General features: G+C 35.7%; 1 protein-coding gene across 1 annotated transcript; it reads left to right on the top strand.

The window, feature by feature from the left end:
• Positions 1-1,130: 1,130 nt before the first annotated feature.
• Positions 1,131-12,500, top strand: LOC139733822 (calumenin-A-like). Its single transcript, XM_071644627.1, has 6 exons — positions 1,131-1,578; positions 5,981-6,062; positions 7,656-7,767; positions 8,962-9,201; positions 11,025-11,218; positions 12,402-12,500. The coding sequence occupies exons 1-6, from the start codon at positions 1,352-1,354 to the stop codon at positions 12,498-12,500; spliced, it is 954 nt and encodes a 317-aa protein (XP_071500728.1). The 5' UTR covers positions 1,131-1,351.
• Positions 12,501-19,258: the final 6,758 nt, after the last annotated feature.

Below are 19,258 nucleotides of genomic sequence, written 5' to 3'. Positions count from 1 at the left end.
TGACTCGGCCAGGTAAGGCAGACTCATAATACTAAAAACTCTGAAGGTTTTAATTCCTTGTATTCTTATTTCTAATCAGGTCACGAAAAGTCCCCTGTAGAATCACACAGATCTGTATTCAAAGTAAATCATGAAACCATATTACAAAATATAAAACCAAGAAAACAGAAGAATTTTCATAACTAAACTAAATGGGCAGGTAGGCGGGAAGATTATAAAATACATATGACCTTCGCGATGCGAGCTTTATGTCAGAAAGGTGTTTATTATATCATAACTATTATAGGCAAGACAAATACCTCCTTGACTGTACCTGGGAGGAGGATGGTACAGCGATGAAACAGAATGGATTCATTGAATTGAGCAAATAGTCATGGGAAGGGGTTATGAAATCAAATGATAGAATGATACTGCAGGAATCTTTGTCAAAGATGTGTTTATTTATATTTGCAGTCGGCTTTATTTCTAGTCATATAATTATGGAATTATTTCTAGAGGTAAATCGCCTTGCAATGTAGAACATAGATCTTGCATAAATTCATTAATGCCAAAGTCAGTTGTGAGCTGTTGGAAAAAAAAATGAGCAATAAGCCAATATACTAGTAAACAGATGGACGAAGTGGCAGTTCAGATATGACAGAAGTTCGCTGGGTGGGTTTGTGCAGGGAGGTCACCTCCCTGGTTTGTGGTCGTTCGCTGGTACAGTGTGGAGAGGACGAGGGAGGTAGGGGATGGGTGGGGAGACCTCCCCCTGATCAGACAAAAAAGTAATTTACACGTTGTGAAGTTCCTCTCACCCCTCGTTCCTGTCTCCTACCAGTTTTACACCAAGTGCGAATGCCACGTGGACTTAGCAGGATGTGTATCGGTAGGGAAGTGTACGAACCTGGTACATACACCTCCCTGATGTACATAATACATGTATATCAGCTAAATCTCGCTAACTCTGCATTATCGAGGTGCCTCGGGATTACTTGCATTACCAGCGGTGATTGGTCAGCTTCCAGACACTCTCACTAACGATGTATATGATTGGTCGAATGTCAACCAGAGTTCTTTACAGCCCTACGGTCCTCTGCGTGAACTTGACTACTGCACGCTGCACGCTATGAGAAAGTCTCTAGCACAGCCACGTCACCAGTGGCCAGTAAACTTGGTCGACTTTCGTATATACCGCACAATACGTCAGACGGGCATATAAATTTCGACGACCGTAACTACATTCTACAAAGTCATCTCACCCTCTTCCCATCTTCAGAAAATATCCAGTCGAAAGCTTCCGACACGCGGTCTGTGAACTTCACAAAGTTTTACCTTTTGTCATAACAAAGCGTAGTGTGCTCATCCAGTCATGAAGAGTCAATTGTTGGTATACACCATTTGCCTCGCACTCAGTATCGCCTCGTGCAAACCAAACGAGAGCGGTAGAGTGAAGAAGGAGGTCAAACTCAGCGACAAGCAACACTTCGATGAACACGGTAATCACAACCCCGACTTCGACCACGATGCCTTCTTGGGAGAGGAGGAGGCCTTGGCATTCAAAGACTTGTCACCAGAAGAAAGCAAAGAGAAATTGGGGTAAGGAGAAACTGATGATTTGGAGGAGATGAGTTGCCGATAAGTTATGGCAGAGTGCTCATTGACGTAGAGGTAGTTTTCTACCACATAGGTCATACACCTGTCAAAACAGAGATACTGGTAATTGGTAGAGTCGATTAACGCGTCAAAATCGCTGGTACGAGAATGCGATAACCCTGTACTCGTGTTTCAAAGCATCATCCAGTATCTACCTAAATATTTCATTTGCAGTTTCCTTCCCCCATAAACAAGGATAGTTTATAAAATAGTGATACAGTAACCGTATCACTGCACTGGTTAGTGAGAATCAAATGAAATGCTCGAGATTATAGTGGGGTCAATCCACGTCAAATCATCCAATTTTCAGAAAAGTTGTCACCCGACCCCCTTCGATTTTCTTTAAAATCGCACCAAATGTTCCCCAAAGTGTCTGACGGAAAATCCCAAAATATTTTGCCCCAAGGTCAATTGGTTGCTAAGATACAGCCTCACATAGCAACCAATGCGCATTCCAAAATATTAGTTAAAAGAAAATTATGCATTTTTGATTGATTGTGGTAGCATAGATATTTATGCAAAAGTGTTCATTATCTGGAAATTGAGAGAACTTTATAGTCTTTGCAAGAAAAAGTGACTGTGACGCGAAAATGACTTTTCGTTAACGTGCACGAGGTCACCGAAAATGGTGTTAAATGTTAATTTTGAAAATTTCAATGCATATTTAGCGGCTAATATCTTCCACATTTCATCACCTCAGGTTCTAAGATATTATGCTGTTGAAGGCTTTGACTTGCTCAGTAATTTTGAAAAAAATCAGCGGATTCGTGCTCTCCGTTTTTACGGAGAGCGCCCTCAAAGTTGACAAAAATGAAAAATGTGTCAAATTCAAGGTCACGGATCACCCTTCGTCCCACCTAGGAATAGCATCAATTTTTGTGTATTGATAGACATTTACCTATATTATCTTGGGTTACCAAAGAAATTTTGCTACCGAAATGTTAAATGGTAAATTTACCCCACTGAAAATGGTCGTAAACGGCCAAATTTCCATGTAAGATCACATATTGGGTTTAGAGGACATTTCAAATGTCAATGCTTTCAAGATGGAAAGCCGCCGTAGCCCTGTGATATTTGCTGTAGGGGTATTCTGTAATACATATTTTAGTAATATATACAAAAAAACACTTTTATTACATAATTAAGACGTTGAAATTTAATCCAAAATTTGATAAAAACAACAAGTCGCTCTATTTTCCTCATTGCACTGTGCTGTAATATGTGTTTTGAATGACTTTTCACAGAGCAATATTTCAGGAATTATGAAAGCTGACAGCCTACCATATTAAGGTTCTAAACTATTTGTGCTCTTCTTTTAGATTTAGTGTCAATTTGATCATGAATGTTATACCCTTGACCTTGAAGTGCTTCTAAAAAAAGCTGTAAATTTGTTAACTACAAATTACACGCACAACAGGTGTTTTATGGCATAACATACTAGTGATTCTTTCACAAACACAAAAGTTTTTATGGTGTAAATGTTATATACTGGAATAAATCTATAGGTTCTTGCAAGATATGTTCGATTAATTACTTTGTTCTGACAATGACCCTAAATTTATGACCTTCAAAATCAGGAGAAATGTCTATTCCTGCCCATAAAGACCTGTATTACACTGTAAGTACATAATAATAGTTGATATTATGGACATTGCGCCCAACACATAAGATTCTTATTCTAGCCTGTGAAAAGCAAATTAAAAGCACTGAGAGTCTTCTTTTTTGGGGGATTTGTTCTGTAACTTATGACAATTCAAACATCATTTCCATTCCTATATATTTTCTTGTTTTTGGTAAATTTGTTATGTATTTCTTTGTTTTTTTTAATTTTTCTACAGCATTTTTTTTCAATTGGAAATTGTCACAGCCCACTTTTTCTACCTTAATTTGAATAGAATTAATCAATCAAAGTGATAGATAGTAAAAATGGCCAAGTTTTTATGACTTTTACCACAAAGCACTGTTTTCCATAGGAAATGCACACAAAATCTCTAAATATTACTGTCCCCTTTTGTGATTGAAATTGAGGGTCATTGTCAGAACAAAGTAATTAATTGTAACATATTTTGCAAGCACGTATAGATTAATTCCAGTATATAACATTTACACTATAAAAAGCTTTTGTGTTTGTGAAAGAATCACTAGTATGTTATGCCATAAAACACCTGTTGTGCGTGTAATTTGTAGTTAACAAATTTACAGCTATTTTTAGAAGCACTTCAAGGTCAAGGATATAACATTCATGATCAAATTGACACTAAATCTGAAAGAAGAGCACAAATAGTTTAGAACCTTAATATGGTAGGCTGTCAGCTTTCATAATTCTTGAAATATTGCTTTGTGAAAAGTCATTCAAAACACATATTACGTCATGCAGTGCAATGAGGAAAATAGAGCGACTTGTTGTTTTTATCAAATTTTGGATTAAATTTCAAGGTCATTATTATGTAATAAAAGTGTTTTGTGGTATATATTACTAAAATATGTATTACAGAATACCCCTACAGCAAATATCACAGGGCTACGACTTTTCATCTTGAAAGCATGGACATTTGAAATGTCCTCTAAACCCAATATGTGATATTACATGGAAATTTGGCCTTTTACGACCATTTTCAGTGGGGTAAATTTACCATTTAACATTTCGGTAGCAAAATTTCTTTGGTAACCCAAGATAATATAGGTAAATGTCTATCAATACACAAAAATTGATGCCACACCTAGATGGGACGAAGGGTGATCCGTGACCTTGAATTTGACTCATTTTTCATTTTTGTCAACTTTGAGAGCGCTCTCCGTAAAAACGGAGAGCACAAATCCGCTGATTTTTTTCAAAATTACTGAGCAAGTCAAAGCCTTCAACAGCATAATATCTTAGAACCTGAGGTGATGAAATGTGGAAGATATTAGCCTCTAAATATGCATTGAAATTTTCAAAATTAACATTTAACACCATTTTCGGTGACCTCGTGCACGTTAACGAAAAGTCAATTTCGCGTCACAGTCACTTTTTCTTGCAAAGACTATAAAGTTCTCTCAATTTCCAGATAATGAACACTTTTACATAAATATCTATGCTACCACAATCAATCAAAAATGCTTAATTTTCTTTTAACTAATATTTTGGAACGCGCATTGGTTGCTATGTGAGGCTGTATCTTAGCAACCAATTGACCTTGGGGCAAAATATTTTGGGATTTTCCGTCAGACACTTTGGGGAACATTTGGTGCGATTTTAAAGAAAATCGGAGGGGGTCGGGTGACAAGCACTGGATGATTTGACATGGATTGACCCAGTGGTAATTCATTTGTGTATAGGTTCACATAGCAAAAACAGTTTGACATGATACTAATTTGTATGTTTAAAAAAAATGAAACACAACCCTGATGATGGCAACGTTAACACTGGGGAATTAAGATGGAGTTATATGTTTAATAGTGCAACATTTTGAGTGAAATTATCAGGTATTGGTGTAATATATAGGACTGTATAGTGTTACTCGATCCTTGTACATTTCAAATTGGTGAATTACATTACGCAGATCGTAAAGCACTTGAAATGAAAAGAAATGTTGCATGCAGGCATTTCAATGAATATTCTTGAATTCAGCTTTGCCTGTACTGAAGGAAATTGTGTGGTGAGAATTATGGCATTTACTATAATTCTCTCTGAATTATCTTATCATTTACTACATGATTATATTTCCAATGCATCAGATTTCATCTGAAGACACTGGCATAAATGCTTCTTTCTGAGGTTGAAGTTCAAAGCTCCTTAACCTGGAGTATATTACAGTAAAGTATAACAACTAGAAGAGTATAGTAAGCAACAACAACAACGACAACAACAGCAGCAACAGCAACAAAAATGTACCAGTAATCAGTAGGCCAATTGTTGTTGAAAGTGCAGAAAAATCTTTTGAACATTTTGGGCACTGAATGGATTGGATTAGATTACCCAAGGTGTGTGTTGATATCTATGGAAATTATTAATGGGTTTGATAGTTCAAAAATGGACTGACAGAGAGCTGGTTCCCTTTTGCTGAGAAAGATGACTTGCAAGTGAAGATTTGTACAGGACACTAATCAAATGAATGTAGTCATATAATCCTGAATTTTGTTTTAAATCAGCAAATAAACATATTGTCAGTATTCATTTCTAAGGCACATCTCATGTTCATTTTTTTTTTTTGCCCTTGCTGAGAGGGAAGTATTTTGGAAATTGAATTGTTATATGTATTAAAAGCTTATCTTTGGTTTGATATTCCTGAGAAATCAAGGTAGGTATCTTGAGAAAAGAATGAGGAAAGTTTTTGCATTGTGTTCATGTTGTGTCTCATTGCAGACAGCTGTTTGAGAGAGTGGACAAGAACGGAGATGGCTTTCTGAGTGAAGATGAACTCAAAAATTGGATTGAACTTCAGCAGGTGAATTTGAATCTTTATGTGTCACAAATATAAAAATGTTGATATTAGAGAAGTAGATAATGGAGAATAAATAGAACAGATATGAGAGAATAAATAGAACAGGTAATAGAGAATAGATGATACAAAATATATAACAGATAATGGAGAATATAAAGAACAGATAACAATATGATTTATAGAACAGATGATAGGGAATATAAAGCAGATAATAGGTATAATAAAAATTATAATGGAACAGATAATAGAGAACAGAGATTTGGTAGTCTCTGAAATCGAACTATAATGGAAGGGCTTGCAAGACAGGTGTTTGTAGGAATGTTCCTCAACACTAGTCTTGTAGACATATCTGATGATTCACTTTCACCACTTCCCCTCACCATCACACATTGATTAACAACTTCCTGTTTTAAAAGTTGAGCTTTATGAATACACACTGACTAGTTTATCTTATCATTGATGAATACACAGTGAAAGATGGATGCAAGAAGGAATATTTATTGTGTCCCTTGTGTCCTTGAGGAAGTAGAAGTTAGAACAATAAACCTTGCATTAAAGGGGATGGCTAGTAACTGATCAGTGGGAATCAGTGGGAATGCTGAGGGATGATTGTTCCAATCCTTGTGGGATTCATTTAAGAGTACATTATATATCTATTCTTGTGTGAAAATTATTTGCTTCAGAATAGTCTCATATTCAAGTAATGTGCAGTTTAATGTTTCCAGGTAAGCGTCCCTGGTCAGTGACGGGGCATTAATCTGCACATTACTTGAATATGAGACCGTTCTGAAGCAAATAATTTTCACACAACAGTAGATATGTAATGTACTCTTATATGAATCCCGCAAGGATTGGAACAATCATCCCTCAGCATTCCCACTGATTCCCACCGATCCGTTACTAGCCATCCCTTTAAGTAGACATGCACAAGACTTGAAAAAAAAAATCTTTGACTTTTTTGTATGTTGACTTTGTGTGGAAGTTAACAAAGTGAGAGAAAATTAAGTACTCTTTCATTGCTTTGCTTGTTAAAATTTATAAACTTGTGCAATGTAAACTTAAGGTATCCTGCACTGTATCATATTCCATTTTGTAGGAAAGAGTTCAGACATGATGGTTACTAATAGTTTTCACCAAATGCAGGTGATGTTTATCTTCACTTTGCTACTGCAGGTGCTTTCCAAATACTGTTATACTTGTAATTTTCCGACATTTTTGCGCTTTGATGACATCATAAATTCTGAAATTCCCATCTAGGGAGGATGGCATTAATATTAGATTTCACTGACAAAATTACACTGAGGTCAGCATGTTCTGTCTTTTCTGTGTAGAAATTCATTGTTGCTATAAGAAACCAAATAGAAACCATACATTTTGTAATTTACGCATTGTGTGACTCTAACTGTAAAAGTAATGAAGTTTCTTAGAACCTTCACAGATTGTCATAGATCTGCTATACAGTGATTTTCTGTGGATGCCTGATTTTCTTAAGGTGACAGCTCAGATTTTCTCGGTATTCCCCCATTGTAAATTTTCATTAATTCTATGCACCCTTCCTGGAAACAATATTTAGATTCTGATGTCTTTGTTTTTCAGAATGGAGCCCTGTACAAAGAGACCGAGAGGATGTTCCAAGCTCACAATTTGGATGGAGACGACAAACTTACCTGGGATGAATACAACATGACTTCCTTCAGTGGATTTCCTCGTGAGTTAGCCTCCAATCAAGCCTTACTCTAATAATTCCCTTTATTTCATACCCCAAGCTTTGAGCTGCTGATCCCATCCATTCATGGGAAACTGATTTTTAATCAATGTGTGACCTGGCATAAGCTCTAGAATTTTTTCTCTCTCTACAGATCATTGAAACTGCATTGTTTGGTCTCTGTCATACTGGACCCATTCTGATAAACCTAAACCTCCCTATCGATGTGCCACTTCTTATAACGATAGTACATGTTTCATTTTCTCAGCGTCTTACCAGCTGAGACAGGCAAGTTGACAAGATATTCTAACAGGGAGTGAACAAGGCAAATATATGCTGTGTTGCTGATGTAATATTAAAAGGATATAGAATTGAATACCTGAATATAAGAACGACCCAAGTCCATTAGAGAAAATATAGGAAAAATAGAAATGAATAAATAACTCCCTACTGCTTTTAGTGTTTTCAGTTATTGGGATGTTATTCATACAAATTTGACTTGAATGATAATCTGTATTTGCATGACTTCGTAAATGGTTTCCAAAGGTGATAGCCAAATTTGGACTTGGCTCGTTCTTATATTCAGGTATTGAATTTCAGAAGAAAAATATGTTTAACCCCAAGAATTTAAAGTAGATGGAAGTTGAAAATAAACCCAAAAGCCAGTTAGTGCTAAAAAAAACTTACAGCATGGAATTCATAGCTTGTCTGGTAAATTTGACTTCTTCACATGCCAAAGACAGCTTACCATGTGTAGTCATATCTTTGTGTGTTATTGCTCCTTTTTTTGGTCCATAACCTCTTTGAGATGATTTCCATACAATTCTTTCATTTGTACCTTGTCTTCTACACCACTTGTGCTACAGATTGCAAGCCTAACAGTGTATGATAGATTGTAACTGATTGAAAGTAGACCTAACTGAAGAAGAAGAAGAAAAAGAACAACAACAACGAAACAAAACAAAACAAAACACAATTGTCTGTTGACTATTGTGTTCCAAGTTGTTGTTTTTTCCAAAATGTAAAGTCAATGCCAGGATGATTGTGGTGGATATGATTGGCTATCATATTTTTGTAATATGTCTCATTATTAATAACTAATAACTCTGCTATGAGAATGGAAATCAATGTTTCTATATTTTCATGAACCAGGTTTACATGACCATCACTGTCTTTTTGTCTTTCATATTCTGTCAGTGGAAAAGCTGGTTACTCTAAAGGAGAATGAATTCATGGACTACCGAAAGCGAGTCCGACACGATAAAGCTCGTTGGTCCAAGGCTGATGTAAATCGTGATGAAGCTCTAGACAAAGAAGAGTTCCTGGCCTTTGCTTACCCCAGAGAGAGACAACACATGAGGGACATCGCAGTCTCAGAGACTATGGAAGACATGGACAAAGATGGCGATGGATTCGTTAGCCTCGAGGAGTATGTCAGTAAGTTAGCGTGAGGGATGTTGTAGATTAACACCAGTAAGTTAGCCTGAGGAATGGTGTAGTTTAACACCAGTGAGTTAGCCTGAAGGATGGTGTAGTTTAACCCTATTCTAACTGGGGGGGGGGTCAAATTGACCCCCCCTCGACATTTCGCGCCACGATTCTGCAACGCGCAAAGATTTTGCTGCGTCGTTTCATGACTTTTTTCATTGAAGTCTCCCGCATATTGTGAGACCAAATTTGCAACGTCCGGGTACACCGTTCTGAAGTAACGCAATGTTTTGCATATGCATGTCAACCCAAAAACAGCTCAAATTCATGATTTCGTGTGCAAATCCAATGCAAATTGTGTTTTTTTGTTTAATTGATATAAATTAGATTATTTCAACTTTTGAACATTAAAATTAATCAATTCTAATGTAGATAAGCTTGAAAAAGTGCCTGCAACAAATTTTGGCAAAAAAACAATAGAAAACAAAAGGTCGAAAAAACAATAAAATACATAAGAAATTAACAAAACAATAAAAAACAAGAGAAATTGATTTTGATTGCACTATTTTTTTTACAAGAAAATTGTGTGATGTGTCTTGAGGAACTCTGACACAAAAATTTAGCAATCCTTCATTCTTTTTAATGGAGTTATAGGTGAAAATATGATTTCATGCATAAATTTGCATAATTAATTTATTAAAACTATAAAATCAACATTTTTTCTATTGTATGACCATGTAATCTTTTAGTTGACATCCGGCTCTATGTTCAGGCAAAATTTTGCAGCGATTGCGCGATCGACGGCCGAGATCTGAACCCCCCAGTAAAAACTTGGTCTCAAATAGCCCAGTTAGAATAGGTTAGAACACCTGCCAGTGAGTTAGCCTGAGGGATTGTGTAGATTAACACCAGTGAGTTAGCCTGAGGGATGGTGTAGTTTAACACCTGCCAGTGAGTTAGCCTGAGGGATGGTGTAGATTAACACCAGTAAGTTAACGTGAGAGATGGCATAGAGTAACACCAGTAAGTAAGCTCTGGTAATGGTGGTGATTTATTTAGCTGAAGGATTGAATAAGATTAACGCTTCAGCTAGGAGTATCCAGTGGTAATATGGGGCCGAAAAAATACCCCCCCCCCAAAAAAAAAAAAAAAAAAAAAAAAAAAAAAAGATTGTCGAAGAGCTATGTGCAGAACTGACTGGGTAGAAGGTTAGAGAAAGCTGTTGAACTTGAGTTACATCTGCCAGTGTCTGGCCATAAGTTCATTTTGAAAAGAGAATGCAGTTTGATGTAATATATAGAAACATTTTGAAAAAATACTCCCTTTGTTTATAGAGGATGTATCTTTTGTGGTCAATTATTGAGATCAGAGTGCCTCATCAAAACGACCAGAAAGGTCCTATATATATGTTTGCAATAAAAGGCATTCAAATACACAATGTCTTGCATCTAACTTGCTCTAATGTACTCCATGGGATATTATGGTCTAACCATTGCTGTTAGCCTCATCAAGTTTGTGGTCATAATCACAAACATGTATTCCATGCAGTCCAACTTAGTCAGTTGCTGAGATGATGTTGGTTCTTCTGTCCACAGTGAGGAAGGTTAAATGTTATTTGATAGAGATCTCTATTGCCAAAAAAGAAGAAAAAAATCAGTGATGGAAACTTCAATAATTGTTCATGCTTTGATTCTTTGTAATGTCGAATGCATTTACTCATCTGGTAACTTGCTGTTACAATCTCATGTCTAAGCAAAGTTGCAATTCACATGGTAGTGATATCCTATGTCACTACTATTGACTCTGTTTTCGCTCTTTAATCCATTTTTTAGATGATCTATGGAGTGGGGAAGGTTCTGAACCAGACTGGGTGGCGATTGAGAGGAAAGGTTTTGGGGAATACCGTGACCAGGATGGGGACGGCAAACTAAACTCTGATGAAGTAGCGGAGTGGATCATGCCTTCAAACTATGACCCAACGATGTCAGAGGCTAAACATCTCATCCATGAAACAGATAGCAACAAGGTCAGCTATAATAATTACTGTATCTCTTTTTTGTTTTGCTTCTTCCCTTAAGGGTGATGGATATATTATAATCACTATTTTTTTATTGATTTATTTATTGTTATTATTATTTCATTTAAATTTTCATTTTCTTTTTTTTTTTGGGGGGGGGGGGGGGAGGGGGAAGGGGAGGGGAGGGGTGGGTGGAAATAATTCATGTATATACTTCTGCCGTTTTTAGCTCACCTTAGCCAAAGGCTCAATAGAAATATTGTGATCATTCATTGTCCAGCGTCTGCAGTGTGTTACATGTTAGATGTTAACATTTTTAGCTATTTATTGGAAACCCAAGACAGATTTTCACTTTTTGTTTTTCTACAAGTGTGACTGGTATTATCACCAGTTTATATAATAAACTCATGGACAATATGCCCCACCAAGAGCCCACCCCCCCAAAAAAAAAAAAAATAAAAAATAAAACTCCCCAAAGTTTGTTGTTGTCTGTGGAGAGTGAGTTTGCGACACTGACACTTTTACCCCTGTGTCTCTTGTAAATGAAATGATGTAAGGAAAAATGTTATATTTCATGTAAGCACCCTATTATTTCAAAACGGTGGGTTATGTCTAAAGATATGGGATTGTGGAAGTTTATCTTGCTCAGAATTGCAAAACAATTTTTAGTGCATTTTTTTTTTCGGTAGTAAACACAAACGGCAGAAATTGTACAGACTTCCCGACTGTGCACTTTTTCCTGATGATTAAACATTTTGCAAATGAAATTATCTCAGTTATATAAGTGCATAATCATCTGATATTTATTTACATCCTCAAATTGACTATCAAAATGGTGTATTTACCTTGAGAACATTGTGTGCAGAATGAGATTGCATGTACCATGTATTTGAATTTGTTGAATACTCTTGCTAGATATTTTATGTCCTAGAGAGTAGGAACTTTATCATAGGGTACTCGTGGTATTACCAGGCATCACTGTAAATCAATAAAAAGACTGACAATTTTTCCCAGGCAGTGTAAAAATTTTATGGCTGTTGTGAGTAGAGTTGATTCCTATTCAGGTGTATACATAGTAAACGTATTCAAAAATGCACAGCATGTAAGTGTTATTAGTCAATGTGTAATGTATTCACTTCAATAATTTCTGCATGAATTTTGTTCTCTTTTCTTTTTTTTTGTTTTTTTATAGGACAAAAAGCTTGCCAAGTCAGAGGTGCTAGAAAACTTCAAGCTCTTCGTTGGTAGCCGTGTCACGAACTTTGGAGAAATGAGGCATGATGAATTCTAGCACTTCATAATGATGAAACCTTATGGTTAGTTATTTAAAAAGATTTGTAATTGGGGAAAATTAAGTGATTTTCATGAAGAAATTTGGAAAAAAGGCATCTGGCTCTCAAGTGGATGGATTCGACGTTAAGAAAGGATGGGGAGAACTTAGTTTGGCTTGACGGCTTAACAAAACAAAATCAAGAGGGTTTGACGTCTAACATGTAGTAGATTAAGTTAAGTCTGATTTATGTTATGGATAAAAACCATAGAATTTATTGTAGTGAGGTCTGATATACTAGAATATCTGACTTGTATAACAATTTTTTTTCTGTTGTGTTCTGACAGAATTGGATCCTATTTGGTATGTGTACCATGTTTGGCTCCTTTAGAACACGTGATCCACACTGTCCTTAGAATACAAGTTTCAGATCTTTTGTCTTTGCTTCCATTTTTGTGTCACCTGATTTTGGTTTTCCAACTCCCAAAGGAATTTCAGGAGAACTTGCCATGAGATATTATTATCTCATCATGAGATATTATCTCATCATGAGATATTATTATCTCATGATGAGATATTATTATCTCATCATGAGATATTATTATCTCATCATGAGATATTATTATCTCATCATGAGATATTATTATCTCATCATGACATATTATTATCTCATCATGAGATATTATTATCTCATAAGACAGTCTAGACTGCTATTAATGCATTGCAAAACTTCCAATAGAAGTAAAGCAAGGAATGTTGCCAGTGGTAATTAGAGTGCACTACATGTACAAGGTATATTGGTAATTATGCAAGACTTAAAGGTCCAGTTTACCTTTGGGAGCAGTGATTTCAAAAATTTTCAAGATATCACATTTGATGCATATGTGTAAGTCTGTTGTATCACAGAACATCCTACCATATAAAATTTTTGCAATAAAGCCTAAAATATAAGGAGATATCAGTGTTTTTCTCAATAAACCGTAACTGTAGACGGTTTAATCTGGAAACATTTTTATTATAACTATTGTTCACATTTTGTGTATTTAACAACACTTAACATCGATTATACAGATTCAAATTTTTACAGTGGATGTTTCTAGCCCTAACTCACCTTTTAGAACTATTTTGAAGCACTAATGCTGGGTTTTTGTTTCATCTGCAAATGGTAAATTATACCTTTAACTGATTGGTACTTAATATGACAGTACACTTGCAGACATTGTATTCTTTGCTTTGCCAAAAATGTTATGTAAACTTATGCAATCCCTTCAAGGTTACCAGGGTTTGTGTATGTAATTTCCAAGAGCTTTGCTACCTTCTCCAGCTATGCAAGAGAAACCCGTTGAGTGGTATTAGTGTTTGCAATGTACATTGATATCAGAACACAAGGTTGATATGGATGGTTACTTCTATGCTATGTGTATCTGTAAAAAATGAAGTGACTAATGTGCTTTCAGATTTTGGAAGTTAAATCTTATTGAGAAAGGAAAAATAAATTACATTGGTCAGCGTAGTGATTAATGAATTGTGTATGCACAAAGTCAAATATCATGTCATTTCTTAGACCATTAGTGGATGAAGGTGGACTGTAGAGAGGTTCTGATAGTTTACCTTCATCAAAACATAGCGAACAATCATAGGCAGAATTTATCCTCTTTTTTTAGCAGTACATCAGTGTGAGATGTGAATCAGTGCATAACATTGGACGAAAAGGAAGCATTATGGACTAGATTTCCCGAGTTGGTGCCTTAGTAAAGTGTCGGGGTAGATGAATAAGGGGAGACAGACCAGCCTAGGAAATCTAAAAAAGAGGAAAATATACTTTAGTAGAGCATTCTGAAACCTTACTATCTGTGAGAATGTTTATCTATATAATTTGTCATCATAAAGTTCTACCTTTTCATCAGATGATCAGCAAATGGTATTATGGAAACTGCATTGTAATGATTTTCATAATATACTGTAGCTTGTAAAGTTCTACTGTGAAAAAAAAAAGGTGACATAATAAATTGTAGTTGTAGGAAGATTGGTTTTGACAAATCTTCAAGAATTGTAAATTTGCCAATAAGTTTTATAGAAAAAATAGGGTTTAGGGTGTGCATGTATGCAACTACACTGTATACCATACTTTTTTTGTTTCTAGATTTCAAGTTCCCAGGGTTTGAGAACCAACCAACTCTCAGAAGTCAGAGTTCTTTTTTTTCTCTCTGCTGTGCTGTAACTGTGGTCCCACTAATGTCTCTAGGTTGTAAGGATTTATTTTTTTATTTGCTCTCGAAATAAATGTGACACTTTTTTTCCCAACTGACCAGTATTAAAGGCAGAAGAGAGGTGTGTACATGTATTTATTGAAAGAGTTATTTTCTGGTCTCAGATAGTCACTTTGAGTTAGGTACAAGTTGTATACTCCCAATCAGCTACCAATAACTCTTTATCTATCACAATGAGGTACTGCTGTCTGCACTGAATCATGCCATACTGTATTTTGTATATTTTCATTAAATAAAACGAACAAAAACAAGCTGAATGTTCATTATGCATGTGTGAGTGTCAGGCATGTAATGAGAATGTAAGACATGTATAAGTTCATTTGCTGTTGTTGTTGTTGTTGTTATTGCGTGTGTGTGTGTGTGTGTGTGTGTGCTTCTCCATTTCATTTTTGTCAATATGAAGAGTTTGTTTGCAAAAACCGACAAGTCCATATTTGCCAAATGGAGATATTTGCGATTAAAGGTCAAGAAAAATAAAGAGAATAATAAGAAAATTTTTGCTTCTTTTGACCAGAACTTCAAAAATATACCTTTATATGTAGTGACCAATATATCATTCAAAAGGTATTATTTTGTACATTTTGACAGAGATCGTACTTCAAAATCTTCAAAAATGGACTTATTGTTGTTTGCAAACAAACCCTTCATTTGTAGTTCATTGTGTTGACTTCTTTCTTTGAGAAGTGTAGATCTAAAAAGGACCCACTCTGTTGAAGAGACCTATGAACTCATATAAAAAGGATGAACATTTTGATGAAGCACAATTTTCTCTTTTAATATGAACCAAGCAGGAGCACACACCTGCTCAAAAGACACATCTATGGATTTGACATGTTTACTACTGGACTATATGCCTCCTGAGATCAAAAGACAAGTTCACCTTTATGTACATGTAGATTTTGATAATGCAGCAATATTAGTAGAACACATCTTTGAAAGTTTGAGGAAAATCTGTCAATCTGTCCAAAAATTATGAATTTGTTTGAAGTTTCTGTGCTGCCATCACTTGACGAGAAAGCTACTACAGCTTGTGATGTCACATACATACAACAAAAACATTGTATTATTGAAAAAATTTAAGAAATACAAGGCTAATTCAACATACATGTATTTTCACTTTTCTTGCAAACATAAGAGCACTAAACTTGCCTCTTTCAGAAGGCAGGGGAAATATTACCCTTCACAAAAGAATTATGTCAGTAACAAGTCGAGGGAATGTACTTAAAACATGAAATTTTGAGGAATTCTCTTTATAATTTTCTTATTTTGTGTATATTACATCAGAAACTGTAGTAGTCTTCTCATCTCGCAGGGACTTTGCAGAAACTTGTCCGATTTGTCCGATTGTCCGATTTTAGTGAAACTTTCAGTGATGTGTTTATTGATATTAGCGCATTACTAGTATCTCAGTCCACATGTGTATTAAGGTAGTGTATATGGTGAAATGAAGAGGGACTCTTGTGAAGTCAATTCCTTAGGGAAATATGTATATGAGGTTTGAAGTATACAGGCAAACCCCCTTTTAATGAAATCTCTATAAATAGATGCCAACAAGTTTATGCACATTCATTGTAAGATTCCACCTTCATAGACATGTGCATTGAGTGCGTGCAGCAACATTAGTAGAACACATCAGTGAGGGTTTGAGGAAAATTGGACAAACCGTACAAAAGTTATGAATTTTTGAAGTTTCCGTTCAGTCACGGCTGGATGAGAAGACTGTTTGTGATGTCATTATCATACAACGACTTAAAGAAAACATAAAGAAAAAAATGCAACATATTTTCACTTTTCTCGCATAATAAAAGAACGTTATACTTGCCTCTTTTAGAAGGCACGGGAATAATATTACCCTTAATGTACTTCAGCGGCAAGTCGAGGAAATGTGCACTTTTTTTTTTCAAATAATAAAATAAAAAAATTAAATTTCTTTATATTTTCTTTATATCGTTGTACGCATGTGACATCATACAATGTAATAGTCTTCTCATCCAGCAGTGACTGCGCAAACACTTCAAAAATTCATAACTTGTGAATGAAATGTCCGACTTTCTCCAAACTTTCACTAATGTGTTCTAATACGTCGCATTCACTCATTCCACATGACATGAAGATGAACTTGTCATTCAAACAGACACATTGAGCCTGCATGATTAATGAGAAAATTGTCTCCATAGCACATTTGTCAAACACAGAGTGCAAGAAAATTTGTTATCATTATCTATCGTAATTACAAAGTCACAGTTCAACCACCTGTCTATTATGCTCATTTATATGTATGTGTGTGAGTGGAAAGATTATTGATAAAGAGTTATGGGTTGCATGGGTTAGATACGAACGTGTTGTCTGCAGTGAGTGATGCGTCTGTAAATATGTGATGTGACCGTATGTTTGTCTACTTCTAATTTACACAAGATGTATGGATGGTTGTACAACTTTGAAGCAAGACAACACTCCTTAAATCTTGCTGGTACAGGCTATACCCTATCACAATATAAAAACATGAAATTTGAAATAAAATGCATGACAAGATATGAATACAGATGCCCCCTCTGGATCCGCCACCGATGAATATCTCACACAATTCAACAAACAAAATCATACTGAGTAATGATTACTGCCAGAAGATAACCTCTCACAAGCAGATCATTCTTTGCGAGGCCCCTTGAGCCTGAAATTAAAAGAACAAAGTGTGATTAAAACAACAAGTAAAGAAAGATCTCAGAAGCAGGGTGGTGGTAACATCACACGGTTTCAATATCAGACTTCCTTACTACAGTGGAAACTCGATGATGAGAGATCTGATATAACAAAATACCTGATTGATAAAAAAAAAACAAATTTCATTTGTTTTGTATTGTTTATTGACTACTGAAATATACTGATATAAAGAACAATTGTTTTGGTCCAAAGGATCTCATTGTACTTATTTTGCACTGTACTCTGTGATACCCTCAGAGATGGAAATAGTAAACAGAAGTTCTTTTTCACCCTATATATAATCGTGAAGGATATTTTATTGCCAATTAGTCTTAGTGGATAAAGTAAACTTCTTGTGAATAAACAATATATGTGTTATTGACAGTGGCTATACCTATGCCATGGATTAAATCTATTAAAGACAACTATAACTTTGCTCAGGGGATGTGTCTTAATATAATAAGAACAATAGAACAAAACACTACACCAACGATAATAATTGTAACTTTCTTAGCAGTATATATTCCTACATGTATTCGAAACCAGTTACGTGATTTTTTTTAACACTCATTGTATTTTGGGAGTTTCTATAACTATAGATATTTCTTGCACAGTATTTCCTATTTTAATTTTCATTTTTAGGGGACAGTGCTCTCCCCTTGTGACGAATATGATTGTGAGGTTTCGGTTGTGACGAAGTAGAGATTTGGGCCGAGGCGTTGTTCGCTCTGTGTTTGTTGTTGCTGTTTGTTTGTTAGTTTGATTATTCGTTCTCTCGGTCGAGGGAACGTTTCGATACAGCGAGATAAGACTGCTGGTCCCGGGAGTCCAATGTATGAGATATGATAAGTAGGGTTTCTTTTTTATGACCGTTTTATAATCATTGTAGAATAAGTGTATTTTTGTATTATAATATGCGTATATTGCATGCTTATAATACATAGCACTTATTCACGGGCTGGGCATGTTTATTTTGATTTTCCCTTTAAATACGTAATATTGAATATGTGTAGGATTTATAGTGTTTGATGTATTTTTCTTCCGTTCTTCTGTTAGGTGTGTAATAAGATTATGTTGGGGTGGATTTAATGAAATTTATTGGTAGTGCCTGGTATTTTGGTAGTTTTGTATAATCGAATGACTGATTAGAGTAATCTTCTTCTTTTTTTTTTAGTAAATGTGTGTGTTAGGTTAAATGTATGTTGAAATAATTTCATTTTTAAATTTTGTCTTGAAACAGCTGATCAAGCTGAACAGCTGAGTTAATGTGTCCTTGTCAATTGTGTTGTAACGTACCGGGTCCATTGTATTTCTTTCCTTGTACTAAAACCTGCCTGTGGGCAGGTAGTAATCTAGGATTGTTTATTAAATGCTTTGATTTGTGAAGAAATCCCTGACCTATCTTACCCAAGGAGGTACCAGTGAATTGCTCACTATAGTACCTCCTTGTCTTACCTACAAAATAGTACAAGTGAACTTTCAGTTGGCACTGTCTGTATACAGTTGGAACTGTTTGGGGGGGAAATCAAGGCTCACGCTTTGAGCACGCGTCCTCTGATCTCCTCGCGAGCGGGCGATAAACAAGGTGACCACAAGCTTGCCACCAGCCCCTTTCTCGCTCTGGACTTTTCTGGAGAAATTTCTGCCAACACGACACTTTCGAACCAATCCTGGCTACTGTAGTTATCGAGCACCATTTTCCGGGGCATTAAATAAAACGAACTTTGTGATTGGAGGTGAGACGCACACCTCCACTTTCTCGGCTATTGATTGGTCAATCACCCATCAACTGGCTGCATGGGGGAAATT

This window comes from Diadema antillarum, unplaced genomic scaffold, assembly GCF_040938485.1.
Source record: "Diadema antillarum isolate AM-2024a unplaced genomic scaffold, OU_Dant_1.0 seq00000497_RagTag, whole genome shotgun sequence".
Lineage (NCBI taxonomy): Eukaryota > Metazoa > Echinodermata > Echinoidea > Diadematoida > Diadematidae > Diadema > Diadema antillarum.
Note: the sequence above shows the minus strand (reverse complement) of the source record. Positions and strands in the feature narration are given on the sequence as shown.

Excerpts from the sequence above, each read along its gene's own strand:
- LOC139733822 (XM_071644627.1), top strand. The coding sequence starts at position 1,352 with ATGAAGAGTCAATTGTTGGTATACACCATTTGCCTCGCACTCAGTATC. Across the intron at positions 6,063-7,655 it reads ATTGGATTGAACTTCAGCAG|AATGGAGCCCTGTACAAAGA; the intron begins GTGAATTTGAAT and ends TTTGTTTTTCAG. Across the intron at positions 11,219-12,401 it reads ATGAAACAGATAGCAACAAG|GACAAAAAGCTTGCCAAGTC; the intron begins GTCAGCTATAAT and ends GTTTTTTTATAG.